Source organism: Lutra lutra, chromosome 6 (genome assembly GCF_902655055.1).
Source record: "Lutra lutra chromosome 6, mLutLut1.2, whole genome shotgun sequence".
In the NCBI taxonomy this organism is placed as follows: Eukaryota; Metazoa; Chordata; class Mammalia; order Carnivora; family Mustelidae; genus Lutra; species Lutra lutra.
Genome location: NC_062283.1, coordinates 141,187,853 through 141,203,472, shown reverse-complemented (window position 1 = coordinate 141,203,472; position 15,620 = coordinate 141,187,853). Strand labels below are relative to the sequence as shown.

Genomic DNA, 15,620 nt, shown 5'->3' with positions numbered 1-15,620 from the left:
TTTTATAATAATTTGTCTTAGGGGAAATATGGTCAGAGGAGGGTATACTCAATGACTAAACTCCTTTACCCTCCTTAAAAAAGTCTGAATAAAATCGTTTTTGGTATTAGATGCTCACCATCCTTCTGCCGGGAGCGCCCACTCTCACCCAGCCTAGGTACAAGAATCTGGCTAACACTGAGGGCTGGTCTTGGCAAAATTGGGACAAAACCTGCAGTTTCATTTGGGCTTTCTCTGGAGCCAGCCCTAAGTTTGGATGCAAGATCTGGAGTGCTCCCAATCCCACTGGAGCTCAGAAGGGGCGGATGGAGGAAATTCACTGGTTCTTGGTGAGGCAAGATGGTCTGAGCGCTGCCTCCCTTCACAGGTTCTACAATTCTCCTCTTGATACTTTCCTTTCTTTTGTTCTTCTGAGAGTTGCTATTTTTGTGGACTAGTGTGATTCACCCTGTTCTTCTGGGGCCAGAACCATTTGGGAATGCTTCTGTTCCCACATCTAAATTTATTTACTCTCTTCTTTGCCTTTAGTCCTGGCTCTCACCTAAGTTTTTCTTTGTTTGTTTGTTTGTTTGTTTGTTTGTTTTAAAGATTTTATTGATTTATTTGACAGACAGAGATCACAAGTAGGCAGAGAGGCAGGCAGAGAGAGAGGGGGGAAGCAGGCTCCCTGCCGAGCAGAGAGCCCAATGTGGGGCTCGATCCCAGGACCCTGAGATTATGACCTGAGCAGAGGCTTTAACCCAGGCACCCCTCTCACCAAAGTTTTAACTGTCCAAATGATATATGTCTTTGAGCTAAAATTTTTGAATAGGTACTAACTGATTTTCCTGATCTCAGATAATTGCATAGTAAAAAGACCCCAGGAGACCACTTGAGGGAATGGTGGGAATTTTAGACCAAGATGCTGGTCAGGGTGGGAGAGATTCAGGGAAGTGGAGCTGAGACTAGGACCTTGGTGTCATCCTATGCTTAAATTTTAGTCACGTGTCATGACTAAAAAATCTATTCTTGCCTAAAAATTAGGGCAGTTACTGCCTGTGTTATGTCTTGTGTCTTGCAAGGATGGATTATTGATGACTTCAGGGATAAAATTTTATTCTAACATTTGTAAAATAAAAAGTCAGTATGAGATTTCCCAGGAAATATAATTTAAGCACATTAACTTTATCAACATTGCTGAAGGAAATACAAGTCCTACTTATTCCAAAAATGCTGAAACTTTTGTTTATTAGTATGAAGTATTTGCTTATATCTGTAATAATACAATGTTTTTTAGTTTTTGGAGCATTTTCATATACAATCCTGTTGAATATCTATGACACCCATAGGATTAGAATTATTAGAAATATCTTGCTTTTGCAGATGAGGAAGTGGGTTCTTAGTGGTAAATCAACTTTTCCCTGCATAATAACAGCTAGTAATTATGACAGCAAGGAGTTGATTTCAGGCCTCTGGATTTACAAATCCCATCTTATTACCCCTATATCATATTCCCTCTTCACACATATAGAACAATCTACAATAGCTGGTAGATCGATAGTTAACTATGTAGAATATAGTAGCCAAGTGCCTCTATAGTAACATTAGAAAATGTTGTATTATGATTACATGCCAACTATGAGAGTAGCTCTGCAATTATGCACAGTGTTTTCAAATTCTCTACTTGTAAACATATAAGATTAAGTATTTTAAATCTGAGTAAATTCAGCTTAGATATTGTGGAGAAAAAGTGAAACTTCTTTAATCTAAAATGTCTCTATGCACACACATACACGAGGTCATTTGAAAGCATTTTTTGTTGTTGTTATCTATTTTTGCTGATAGTCTGATCTGACACAAATTGTTTAAAGTGTATTGTGAAAGATGTGTACTTCAGATATGTTATCTTATGTCTGATTTGAATATTTGAAGAGCTAGCATAACATAGAAGTTGAAATTAATTTATTTTCTCTAAGACATGTGAGAAATATCCAGAGATGCTTAAAGACAAAATGAGTAATTTAAATCTGGCTGTAGATAAGAATTTCCTGATAAGTAGAGTTGAGAGTTGCTTAGATGTCACCAAAAGAGGTTGTAGAATTTCTTTTTCTGGGATATTTAATTCATGGGGTCTATGCATCATCTTATGCGGGGGCAGGGCCATGGATTTAATAATTTTTTTTTGGATTTAATGATCTGATGTGAACCTGTAATATTGTGAGATCACAGTTATCTTCCCAGTTTATTGAAATAATGGGTGTTATTTAGAAATTGCAGGAGAAGAAGCAGGATCTGGTTTTCTTCTTTTTCTTCTTCTTCTACACACACACACACATACACACACACACACACACACACACACTCAAAGGGGAAATATTTCACTATTTTTAAGAACTCCAGTGCACATCATCCTGTCCTAACTGAAGTGATAGCTCGAAAGCTGCTTGTGGTGGAAACAGGAAACATTAGTGATAGATGCCGAGTTACGGGTCTTTGTATCTTTCTTCAGGTTCAGCTCAACGTCTACCGATTCTAATTAGCACATTTTGTGCCTCAGCGAGTAGCTCCCCTTTAGCTCTGCTTGGAGTTTTTTTTAGCTTCCATCCTGCTCATAAACACTGCCACCCCCTCCCTCCTTCTCTCTTTACAAATGTTACAACACAATCAGAAATTTCCTCTTTTCTTTCCTTCCTGCATTATCAGCAGGTTCCCTTGCGTCAGAAGCAGAGAAAGAAAACTCAAGGTAATTAGATCTCTTTTGTTTCTTTATCCCCTTTTTGTGTGCCTGTGTGCGTGTGAGTGTGGGTTTTCTGTCCGATGCCTTCTTTGGGGTCAGATTTTTGTCTGTCTTAATGCTAATATCAGAAGGTGGATGGCAGATTAAATTTTTGGTTATTTTTGGATCGATTTTAAGAAATGACGGCATGCTGTTCATTTGGATTAATCCCTCGTGGTATGTCAATAAAGCTTAGAAAAGCTGGCACTGAGTCGGGAAGTGGCTGTGTTTAGGTGGGCATTAACCCTTCTCCATCTATTGCATAATGACTGCTATTATTTTGAAAGGAGCTGTGTTAGGGCAATGATGTTCCTGCCAGCCTCACGATTTTAATTTTTTCAACTTATTCTTGTTGAATAATATTCTTAGACTAACACTTGCATTCTAGTCTCACTGTTTCTTTGGTCCTATCTTGTACCTTCTAAGCACCAAACGAATGATTAAAAATAAAATAAAGAAATTAGTCCCTTTTTTTTTTTTTTGCATTTACTTTGCATGTATCTTGGTAAAAAATCCAATTCCCAACAGGTAAACAATTAACAGTTACCTTTCACTCTGTCACATAAACCAGGATAATATGTTACCTACCTCTTCATATAATTGTTGCAGGGTTCTTCACGATGAGTCGGAGGAGGATATCCTGTAAAGACCTGGGACATGCTGACTGCCAAGGGTGGCTGTATAAGAAAAAGGAAAAAGGAACTTTCCTGACCAACAAATGGAAAAAGTTCTGGGTAGTGCTGAAGGGAACATCGCTATACTGGTACAGCAATCAAATGGTGAGTCTACTGTTTTCCTCTCCTTTTCAGCCGTTTTGACAAGGGTGGATTAAAGACCACTGAGGAGCAGGGGATCCCTATGGGGAAGTTCATTTTTTATTTCTGGGACTTGGAACAGACCTAACAAACAAATAAGTTCTAGAATCCGTTCCTGATTCAAGAGATATGTAGGTTATTCTACTGTATTTTATGCAAGAGAGAAATCATCCTGCTTGACTCATCTTTTGTTGGAGAGGGGTGTCCAAATTTATATCCTTCCTGAAGGAGGTTTTCAGTGTCTATTAATGTTACTATTCCATGACAAAATTTTACTCATTTCAGGATTTACATGGGCAGCACTTTATATGGAAACTTTGTGTTATTCAGATTTCTATGAAAAAAGGGCATGAGCTTTAAGACATATTAAGGGTGTAAATTGATTCAGTCCATAGAACATATTTTCATTTCTCCTTCCTTACTATGTTTTCCTCTGCCCTTCTTTATTGAGTGAGTTGGTTTTAGACTCACTAACCTGCCCTGGGTTGCTTACTGTTGGCTCTTATTCCTTGGCACGCTAAGTGATGGCATTAAAGAGGGATGATCAGACAACGCTTGAAGAAAGTTGCCTAATTTATCTTTAATTAGCAGTACCCTTCTGTGGTCTGCTTCACAGGCTAGTTTTCTGTTGGGAAGGACTGGAAATAAAGTTATTGTTAGAAGGTTTGCTGATATTTCCTGGCTGGAAACATTTTAAGGACAATGATGTTGTTGAATATGGAATGAATAGGGACTTTTCATATAGGAATTTTCTCCACTAACCCCCAATAGTCAATTGCCGATCTCAGGAGAGGTGGAGTTTCTTTTGGGGTCTGGTGAAAATCAGCAATGGATGTCCTTTCATCAGTTAAGGGGAATTTACCTAGGGACTGCCCATAAGCCAGAACATTTTTTTTTTTTTTTTTATGACACCATACATCTAAAATGGCTTGTGGATGCCTATCACTCAAGCAACAGAGCTTTAGATCATGTAACATCACAAACATAATATAAGTTCTGGGTATAGTTTGTGGGTAAGATTTTTAGTAGACAAATTTACATTCATTGACCATTAATAAGAAATTTATGTTACCCATGTGCCCCTAGGCACCTGTCCTGTAAAGGTTTGGTAAAACTGAACCCAAATCCAACTCCAGTGCTCTGGAATAAGCAACCTCCTTCCCACTCCCACGCTTCTCTCTCTACAACCCCTCTCCAGCCCTGTTCTTAAGCTTATTGCTTTGGTTTCACCTTGTGCAAAACATGGTGTTTTGAGTTCCATAAAAATGTATTTTTTCGAGGTTCCTTTGAGCTTTAACAACTTTATTGAAGATTTGGGAGGGCTGCGAGAAAGAACCACCTTGCAGGGTATGCGGTGTCTTACTATGTCCCTTCTCTCCTTTCATCTCTTCTTCTGGATATATCCATCATCTCTTGTCTAATGTGGAGTAGTTTTACCCAGTTTAAGGCAACATGGGGCTGGGATCTCACTTTCTATCCTCAGGAATTGTTCCTAAAGGAACATAGCTTATTTCTTCAGAGGAATTAAGGTCAATATAAATTTCTTCCTCTTGTTTCGTATTATTTTGGACTTTTGCTTTTGGGTAGTTGTGGTAAGTGATAATCTGAATCTTTTATAAAACAGGAGGACTTACTGATACACCTTCTAATACCCTCTGGGAATTTCCAGAGGCTGTTGGAAGGATTAGGTATTGATGAGGCATGGCACATGCATGGTAAGTAACAAACTCAGATATAAGTATGGCATGAATTTTCTCAAATTATTCAACAAATATGTTCTGAGGAGTGCTGTCTGTCTTCATAGAATTTAAAGGAAGCCCCCTTTGATTCACACATGGGTACAGATTTGGCCAATGTGGCTTCATTGTCTCATTTGTCTAAACCTCTCTTCCAGGAGGAACTTAGAGGACAGTTACCTATTTGGGGTGTTAGGAAACTCCTGCTTTCAGAGGGAACAGAAGTGTGGGCTGAGACGAGATTGGAAAAGAGGAAAAGGAAAGAATACCAGACACACTTAAGAACCCAGTTCTCACTTGCCTTCACTCAAATCTATAAAGCAACATTTGGGTAACAAATCATGTATTTGAATAGAGTTAGATAAGCAACATTGAAGAGAGAATGAGTTTACTGTTATCTGGACTTGGAATTATCCTAATAAACTAGTGGTATGTAAGAGAAGGACCTTCCAACTCCTTAATTCTATGACTCTGTTATAGAAGAATTCTCTTTCTTTACACACACACATACACACACACCCACAAGAGTGGGTGTGCATGCATACCCTGACATTTTAATTATATGTTTGTTATGGGGAAAAAGAAGGCTACTCAATGAACACTTAATTAACAGTCATATTCCTGGTATCTGTGTGAATGTCAACTGTGAAATAAGAGCCAAACACATGTCCTCAAGCTAAGAACTTTTATTTACTTTCTGCCACCCAAGGAATTCAGATTCAACAAAGTAGCTCCCAAGTCACCTACACCTAAGGAACAAACTTCTCATTATTCTCCGTTCCCTATTCCTTATTCTTTCTTCCATGGCCTGACGCTGGGAGGTAATGGAGCCAGTAGCCTCCCAGCAAGAACCACCTTTTATCGAATGCCTACTCTTTGCTCTTTCTTCTCAGAAACACCCTCCGAGGTAGTAATGATCTCCAAGTTGGGAAGGCTGAAATGCAGGAAGATTGTGTGCATAGCTCCCAAGAGACACAGGTAGTAAGGGGGGAAAACAGACCACCTTGAGCTCCTTTGACTCTGCAGCCAGGCTTGTTACCATTGGCCAGCCTGACCCCATGCAGACACTGGGATAAATGACCCAGTAGGGTTCTGGGAGCAGCTCTAGAGGTGGAAGCTAGGGCAATTCTCAGATGAAAGTATGGCGATCTTGTGGGACCCCTTTGCTTGTCTCTGTTGGTCTCTGACTCCTACCTGAGGAGAGGCACCACCCTCCCCATCCTGGGCGCCTCTCTGTTGTACTGCTCCCTAGTGATGGATGCATGGAGTACCTTCTTCCTTCATGAGGCTTTGCTACCTCAGACAGCCCCACCCGGATTTCCTTGAGAAAGGTCAAGTCCAGACACTCCTCTGCCATTTCCACACCCTGTATTACATGCTCAGAAAGTGCTACAGCACGCAAGAGTGCGTGGTAGGTCTTGCAAAACCATATTTAAGTTGTATAGCCATAAAAATTCAGACTGTTCACAACTCTGAATTTGCAATTGCACAATTGTTTACCCTTTCCCCTGGGATAAAGTATAAATTTCTTCCCTCACTTAGGAGAGTCTCCTGTACTGTATCCTTCTTATTTTGCCCCCTGCCCCTTCACCACCCAACCTTCAACTACAGAATTAAAAAAAAAAAAATCCCTTGTTAGCATTACATAGGCTGACACTCTCTTTAAGCCTCTGTGCACATGCTGTTGCTCTGCTCAGAAAATTGTCTATCTCCATGCCCAAAAGTCTTTCTTTCTCCCACAGAATCCCGCTGGCCTTCTTATCAAATTTTAACTTAAGTAGCCTTTGTTCTACGTGGTCTTACTCTGTCCTCTGACCTAAATGAGAGTGGCTCTGCCTGTTCCTGTAGCAGCATATACTTTTCTCAGTTTTATACTCCTCTTTCTCTTTTGCACATGTTTGTTAGGCTTACTGATTTCCATAATTGTTATTCTCTGTAGGGCAGGACCACAAGTATATCATTAGTGCAGTATCTGACACTTATTAGGCACTCAATTAATATTTGTTGATTTCATAAACTATGTAAGGGTTAGGAATCATCAGCATTTACATTACCCCTGGGACATGTGAGCAATGGGGTGGATAAAGACTGCTTTTGATGGAAAGTGATTTTCCAGTAAAGAGATTTCCACTTGTAATCTTGAAAATAAAAATACAGGAAAAGGTCCAATTTGAGATACACTAGGAGGGCTCCATGGTCCTAAGTGGGTCCCGTACATCTGCTTCCATTTGGGGACATTTTATGAGGGGCTATATATTTTTTTAAAAGATTTTTTTCTAACCATGTCCCCTGGTTGTAAACAAGGGTCTCTTGATCAGGATCATCAGACTCGGGGCAGAAACGTAGACGGAGAGATGGCAGGTGTCCCAGGAAACGCCCCTGCACACTAGCACTTTACCTGGATATCAGGCACAGCTGGAGAAGTTTGGGACCAACTTCTCTTTGGCGAAGGAGAAGCAAAATTCTGAGTTACTGTTTTCCTTCAGGCGTGTTACTACAAATTAGTGACACAATAAGTCCTTAAGATGTCATTACTTAGTTATTAAAACTCTTACTTTTTTAAGGTTTTAGATTTTCCCATTTTTGCTGTAACTTAGTTTTCTTTTCTGAGAATTCTTCACTAAAATCCTGCTTAGTTCCCTGGGAAAGGTATTTTGGATTTTATTTATACCCAGACAGATTATAAAGTAAATGCATATTATATAACCCATTTAAAATTAGTGAGGTTCTGAAATGTTTCTATTCAGAGAGCATTTACTCATCTCAGCGATGTATTTTCTTGCTTTATCCAGAGTGTGTGTGGACTGTTAAAATACATCAAGGGGACATATACATTACGCTGGCATACGACTTGGATGCATTGCCTAAATAATTTAGGCTTTAATTAACAAAGCATAGTTTAATATTAGTTACAGAGAGTAGACTTAAAACATTTTCTTTTTAAGTGAACCTAACATGAAAACTTTATCATCCGTCCACCTACTCACCCATCTACCCGCCCACCTACATATCCTTCTACCGGTATTATTGAGGTCTTAGGAATAATTTTGGCTAACAGTTGTAAATGCAATTGTAGGAATAAAAAACAAGAGTCTACATTTCTTGTACTAAGAGCTTCTAGAGTAGTAGAGAAGAAAAAGCTATATAAATGACATAATCAAAGAAAGATTGATAAAAAAATGCTCTGAATTGAGCAGTACTGATGAATTCTGTAAATTCTAGGGTTAGGAGAAATAGTCTGGGCCAAATGTGAGGGAGTTCTGTCACAGTGATTTTTTTTTTTTTAATCTCTAGAAGTTTCTCTCTCTCTCTCTTTTTGTCCTATCTAAAAGGTATGCTTCCCCCCCCCTTTTTTTAAAGAAAAAAATCATTTTCCAAGCTACGTGATTTCCTTGGTCAAAGATTTCCTTTATGAGGTAAACATAGTTTTTACCAATCTGAAAACATTATTTCTGTGCATTGCAGTGAATATAGAAAATTTTCAGGGAGAAGGCTCTCTTAAGATCTGCCTTGGAAGACAGCTTTTTTTTCTTTTTTTCTTTTTTTTCTTTTTTTCCCCTCCGGGGAAGAAGAGTATGGGGTTGGGCATTCCAGTTGGGAGACTATGTGAACAAAGGAATGAAAATATAGATGAGCAATGCCAACCCACTGTGTGGAGCATTATATTGAATTCCCATAACCTAGCAAGACAAATATTATTATTCCCATTTTTCAAGGGAGTTTACTGAAGCTTAGGGAATTTAAGTAACTTGCTCAAAGTCCTATAAGCAGTAAATGGCAGAGCTGAGATTAAAAAACGTGATCTGCCAGTACCAAGGCCAGGCTCTTTTCCCTGGGCTGCTTGGTGTCCCCCCTGAGAGGTGAGACAGGGCCAGTACACGAGGGCATCAAATGCACCGTGCAGGAATGTGGATTTTGTCCAGTAGATAGTAGGGAGCCACTGTAGGTTCTTGAAACTGAAAATGATCTAATGAAATTAGCAAGTGAAAATACTAACCTAGCAATAGTAAATGAGATGTACGGAGAATAAAGGAGCTTCTGGAAGGTCAGTTAGATATGACAAAATGCAGGCATTGAGATGGGAAATCCTAGCCTGTAGTAGACACAGCAAAAATGTGGGACATGTTTAACAGTAAGAAATGGCAAAATCTGTTGAGTGCTTAGATGTAAGACACAAAACATTTGAGGCTAAAATAAGAATGATTCCAAGTTTTGGAGCCTGGGAGTTTGAGAAAATAATATAAAAACTGAGGGAGGAAGAAGATGGTTAAAAATGTGAATTTCCTTTAGACTCATTGTCTTTTACTGTTTTGGTCTTTTACTCTTTCTTTTAGTTTTGTACATTCTTTGTATAAAATTACCAGAAACCTGTATTGTTTGTAGTTCAGTAACTGTTCATTGATTTCATTTGTTCTATTGCATCAACAACTCAAGGGAGGCTTGGGGCTCCCAGACTTCACCTAGAAGAGATGAATTGACCAACTTTTTAACTCATGAGGACTAAGGAGGTTTGAGGTTAATATCTGTTTAATACATATTATGCAGACTTTTCAGTTTCTGAGACTCCAGTCTGCCTGCCCAGCAGTGACCTGCTTCCTCTCTCACCATCTGAATGGTTTCACATGCCTGTGAGTGCAAGCAATTGGGTCTGTATCATGTGATTTTGGTCTTTAACTGCATGTACACTGCATGTGAATTTTGGAGGAAGGGATTTTTCTTGGAGTCAGTTTTACGAGAATCTCTATAGCAAACATCTAATCAGTTTTTAGATTAGGTAGAATTTACTTTTGCAGAAAATGATACTTGAAAGCCAGAGTTTCTCTTTCTGTGAGACAACTCCTCTGGAAGTTTTAGTGAATGTGAAGTGTCTTTCTTTCAGATAAGAAAAATAATGAGTTCATTTTCACTTGGAAAAACACACTGAAGTCTTCTGCACCTTTGATTAGCAATCACCTATTAGCATAGATTCTGGAAAAATGCCTGCATGAGCTTACCATAGATTGGAAAAAATTTCTGAGGAATTTTATGAATACTTCGATCAGAGCTTATTATATATTATTTTGTTCTTTCACCAATTACAGTGTAAACAGCTGAAGGTATATTCTTTACCTTTCTCATTTAAACTGTGTCACTAGAGCCTAGAACTGGTAGGCACAGAGTGGGGACCAGTATTTTTTGAGTAAATTACTTATTATATTGCTTAATCATCAATTAGTTATATAAAGCAATGAATCAAAGCATTATTGAGCATCTTATGTTTTTATATCAAAAACTTATGTTAATTATACCAAAATGAGATACTTTATTAACAATGAGCCTCTAATTTATTTGAGCTTCATTTATTGTTAGTCAACAACCAAATTCTGAGTGTATCCTGAACAAAATTCCAATATTTAAAAATGTTTCTTCAGAGAAGGCAATTCAGACTAATTGTGTAAAATTGATGAACTCTTTGCCAGTATATGTTCCTAGAGTTCCTAGAGTGCCCCAAAGTGGAAATTGGAAGGTGTAATACTGACACAGGGCAACGTAGGATGTTTTAGCCGCTGTAAGTGAGCAGTTTACCTCAGGGTGACCACTCATGGGTGAGGATTGTTTACATACCACTCGAAAATCTGAATGTAAGAATAATTGAGTACATTTTGAATTCTGTTACTTCCCTTGTTAAAATTTCATGTATGGGGTGCCTGGGTGGCTCAGGGGGTTAAAGCTTCTGCCTTTGGCTCAGGTCATGATCCCATGGTCCTGGGATCGAGCCCCGCATTGGGCTCTCTGCTCAGTGGGGAGCCTGCCTCCCTCTCTCTCTGCCTGCCTCTCTGCCTACTTGTGATCTCTGTCTGTCAAACAAATAAATAAAATCTTAAAAATAAATTTCAGGCATGTGGGAAAGATCTTTAAAGGGGACTTTGGTTTAATTTATTTATTGTCTCTGATGCTGTCTATTGTTGTGTGCTAACATTCATTTTCCTTCGTAGGTCCCGGAATAGATTTCTAGAACAATGGTCTTCCACTAAAGCTTTAGGATCAGCTCAGTCTATACTTGAGGCAGGCTGTTTTTAATAACTTCTTGTTGCCCAACTCATATGATGTGGGAACAATGACTTGTGTTGGCAATATGATGCTCCTTGAAAATCTTTCCTAACTTTACATAATCAATTGTGAAACACCAAGACTGTGAAATCCTTTGTTTCTTTTGTCTTGTTCTCAGGAAACAGTGATATGATTGGGCACTGCCAGTTTGGAAGAGGATACCAGACTTAATGGTGTACGTTGTGTTGTAGGAGAGGACCATCCCCTTAGCTCACAGCACTGGCTGATATGCCCATTCAGGGGATGCGGCACTGTCCCTCCTCATAGGACTTCTGCACACATTTCCACACCTTCTCTCTGTTTTACTTGCTCTGTTTTTGATACAATCCATCTTCTTGCTTGTTGGAAATTTGAATTAATTTCAAAAGTGCTTAAAAATCCTATAGAATAGGGGCGCCTGGGTGGCTCAGTGGGTTAGGCCGCTGCCTTCGGCTCAGGTCATGATCCCAGGTCCTGGGTTCAGGCCCCGCGTCGGTCTGTCTGCTCAGTGGGGAGCCTGCTTCCTCCTCTCTCTCTGCCTGCCTCTCTGCCTGCTTGTGATTTCTCTCTGTCAAATAAAAAAAAAAAATTGTATTAAAAAAAAAATCCTATAGAATAATATGTGTTCATTTAGAAAAATTAGAAAATAAATTAAGCAAAATAAAAAAAGAGAGACAAGGAGGCAAACAGAAAGAAATAAATGAATTAAGATAGTTTATTCATTTAAATGAATCACAGACTTACCACTTTCAGGTGATCACTTAAACATTTTGGTGTATATGTTTCCAATATTTTTCTAAGTTTTCCATATTTTTCTAAGTTTTCCAAAAATAAAATGACACCATGTATAATATTGTAATGATTTTCTCGCTAATCAATATATTATCAATATATGTTCATGTCAACATATATATATATATCCACATCACTTCCAATAGCTGTAATACATATAGTTATACAGTAGTTTATTTACCAATCCTTAAGTTTTAAATGAAACTTAAATGAACTTAAATGAAAACTTAAATGAAACAGAAATGCCTCTTATTCTAAAACTTCTTAAAATAGCCATCAGGTGATGGAATACATAAGCACACATATACTAACTTAAAAATAAAGTGATCCATATTTTTAACTTACATGTATATGTATGTTTATATAGCTTTTAGTATGTGTATAAATATTAATATCTGTATAAATATATTGATATGTGTATGTGTATATGACTCATAAATTCTTTTAAGCAAGCAGCAGGAAGGTGGATTTCACCACATGGTATAAGGCAAAACATCACCTGGCTTTTAGTCTTGCAATTTCTTACAAAGTGGGGTACTCCTAGGTCAGTGATGTAACTCTCTATGGATCCGTTTTCTTATAAGTATGCTTTGACCAAGCACAATATCTTTACATAATTCAGAGCAACTTTTAGAAGATCAAGTGCACTAGAAAAGATATAAAAAAAATCAAAAGAATACGCAAAGAAAGACAATTTTATATATGCTTAGGTGAAATGTGTTTGCATGATACCATGATTTAGGGTTGTAAAAGAATTGGGTTAAGGGTTTTTAAACACCGGAAATGGTTTTTTCTGTCAAGAATGGCCTATCTTGTGCTGGAGATTCTAAAAAATGCTCTACTAACTCTGTGTAAAAGTTGGTTTTGAGCTATAAAACAGAGGCATGATCTAGAAGGCCCTGGGGGATTTTTCAGCTCAGTGGACGAAGAATTCAGGTAATACATGATTTTGTGGTGAGGCTTGTGTGCATTTCCCAAGCAATAGCATGACACGTGGCCCATGGGATGAGCTGAACTTTTGGTTACAGCTGAGGATTTTCCTGAGAAGTCATTATTTGCAGATTTATCATCCCTATGGAGCAAGCCTTTTTAAGGGCCAAGGACCCAGCTGCTTCTACAGAATAGCTTACTGATGAGCTCATCTGTCATTGTGCTGCTGTGTTTGGTCCCCCTTAGAGCACATTTCAGGAACATTTCAAAAGGAAACTATGCAGTGGAAATTAAAAAAAAATGACTATATATTTTTAAAGATTTTATTTATTTATTTGAGAGAGAGAGCAGGAGCAGGGGAAAGGGGCAGAGGGAGAAGCAGACTCCCCGCTGAGCAGGGAGCCCAGCCTGGGGCTCAATCCCAGGACCCTGAGATCATGACCTAGCCAAAGGCAGAGATTTAACTGACTGAGCCACCCAGACACCCCTAAAATACTGAACATTTTTTTAAAGGAGTCAGAATTTAGGAGAACATGTCTGAAACAACGTCTTCAAAAAAGACACAGGAAATAACATGCTATTGTTGAAGATGTCCGTGGATATGGAGTCAGGAGGACAGATTCTACCCTGATGCTGCAGCTAGTTAATAACACTTTAAGCAAACCGCCTGTTCTCTCTGCGCCTTCTTCCTTTTTTGGCTCTTCCCTGCGAAAGAGACGGTGCTCATTAACAACACGTTAACCATGATTCTCATACTTTCAGTCTTCTGAAGATTATCGTGGTAAATGCATTTCCTTTACTGAAAAATAACGAGTTTTGCAGTAATATCTTTAAAAAAGGTTTTAAATTTATTTCTTGTTTTTGAAGACTTGTAGTGAAATACACGTAACAGGAAATTTCCCATTAAACACTTCTGTGGATATAGTTCACTGGCTAGGAGTATATTCACATTAGTGTACAACCGTCTCCAGAACTCTCTTCGTCTTACAAAACTAAAACTCTGTATTCAGGAAACAGTAATTCCTATTCTCTCCTTTCCTCCATCCCTTACAAGCACCATTCTATTTTCTCTGTGCACTTGACTACTCCAGTACCTTCTATGAGTGGAATCACACAGTTTGCCCTCCTGTGACTGGTTTATTTCACTCAGCGTAATTAATGTCTGCAAGGCTCTGCATGTTGTGGCTTGGCTCAGATTTTCCTTTCTTTCTAAGGCTGGAATTCCATTGTATGTGCATACCACATTTTGTTTATCCACTCATGTCTGTTGATGGACACTTTGGGTTGTGTCCACCTTTCAGCTGCTATAGACATTAGTGTACAAATATCTGTTTGAAACCTTGCTTTCAGTTTTTTTTTTTTTTGGTTGTTTGTTTGTTTTGTTTTGTTTTTGGTTATGTTCCCAGGAGTGGGATTGCTGGATCATAGGGTAGTTCTATCTTTAATTTTTTAAGGAACTGACACACTGTTTGCTATAGAGGCTGCACTATTTGACACTCTTCTCCAGTACTATACAAGGGTTCCCATTTCTCTACAACCTCAATAGCAATTGTTACTTTCTGTTATTTTTTTTTTGGTTTTAATTTTTTTTACTTTTTAAAGATTTACTTATGTATTTGAGAGAGAGCATGTGAGGGGGAGGGGCAGAGGGAGGAGGACGGAAGAGAATCTCAAGCAGACTCTGCCCTGAGTGTGGAGTCCGATCTCACAATCCTGAGATCATAACCTGAACCAAAATCGAGAGTCGATGCTTAACTGAGTCACCCAGGTGCCCCCTGTTTTACCTTTTTTATAATTTTTTTATAGTAGCCATTCTTTAAAAAAAATATTTTTTATTGTGTTAAATATTATCTCATTGTAGTTTTTTTTTTTAAGATTTTATTTATTTATTTGACAGAGATCACAAGCAGGCAGAGAGGCAAGCAGAGAGAGAAAGGGAAGCAGGGTCCCTGCTGAGCAGAGAGCCCAATGCGGGGCTCGATCCCAAGACCCTGAGACCATGATCTGAGCCGAAGGCAGAGGCTTTAACCCACTGAGCCACCCAGGTGCCCCCTCATTGTAGTTTTGATATGCATTTCCCTAGTGATTATTAACCTTGACCATCTTTTCATATTCTTTTTGGCCATGTGTACATCCTGCTTGGAGAAATCTCTTTTCCCATTTTTCCTCCCTTCTTTTTTTCTTCTTTCCTTCTTCCTTTCCTCTCTTCCTCTCTTTCTTTCTTTCTTTCTTTCCAAGACACCAGTCCTGTGTAGGTGGAAATGATTTCTAGGGTTTTAAGCCTTCTGAAGAGTGAGAGATGATGTGGACAGAGCCAAATCATGAAGGGCCTGTGTACTCAGCATCTTATATTACAGAGAACATTAACACAAGACTCTTTTATATGGTGAAGTTTCTGTCTTAAATGTTTTTAAAATGATATTTCAGAAGGCAATGACTATCTTCACCAGTCAGACTACCAGAAAGTTCACTAGTAACTTAATTTCTTTTAAACTATGATTCCATAAAAAGAAAATGGAAGAA

The 15,620-nt window shown here is 38.5% G+C and overlaps 1 protein-coding gene across 7 annotated transcripts in view; it reads left to right on the top strand.

The window, feature by feature from the left end:
- IPCEF1 (interaction protein for cytohesin exchange factors 1) overlaps window positions 1–15,620 on the top strand; it is a 181,792-nt gene that overhangs the window by 102,200 nt on the left and 63,972 nt on the right. For 3 of the 7 annotated variants that reach the window (XM_047733015.1, XM_047733013.1, XM_047733014.1), the window contains 2 exons: window positions 2,683–2,722; window positions 3,365–3,534. In XM_047733015.1, the coding sequence (XP_047588971.1) occupies window positions 2,683–2,722; window positions 3,365–3,534 (210 nt within the window). Of the gene's footprint in view, window positions 1–2,386; window positions 2,723–2,803; window positions 2,989–3,364; window positions 3,535–15,620 lie in introns of those variants that run through there. The other 4 variants (XM_047733016.1, XM_047733011.1, XM_047733017.1 and 1 more) reach the window with 4 other exon arrangements.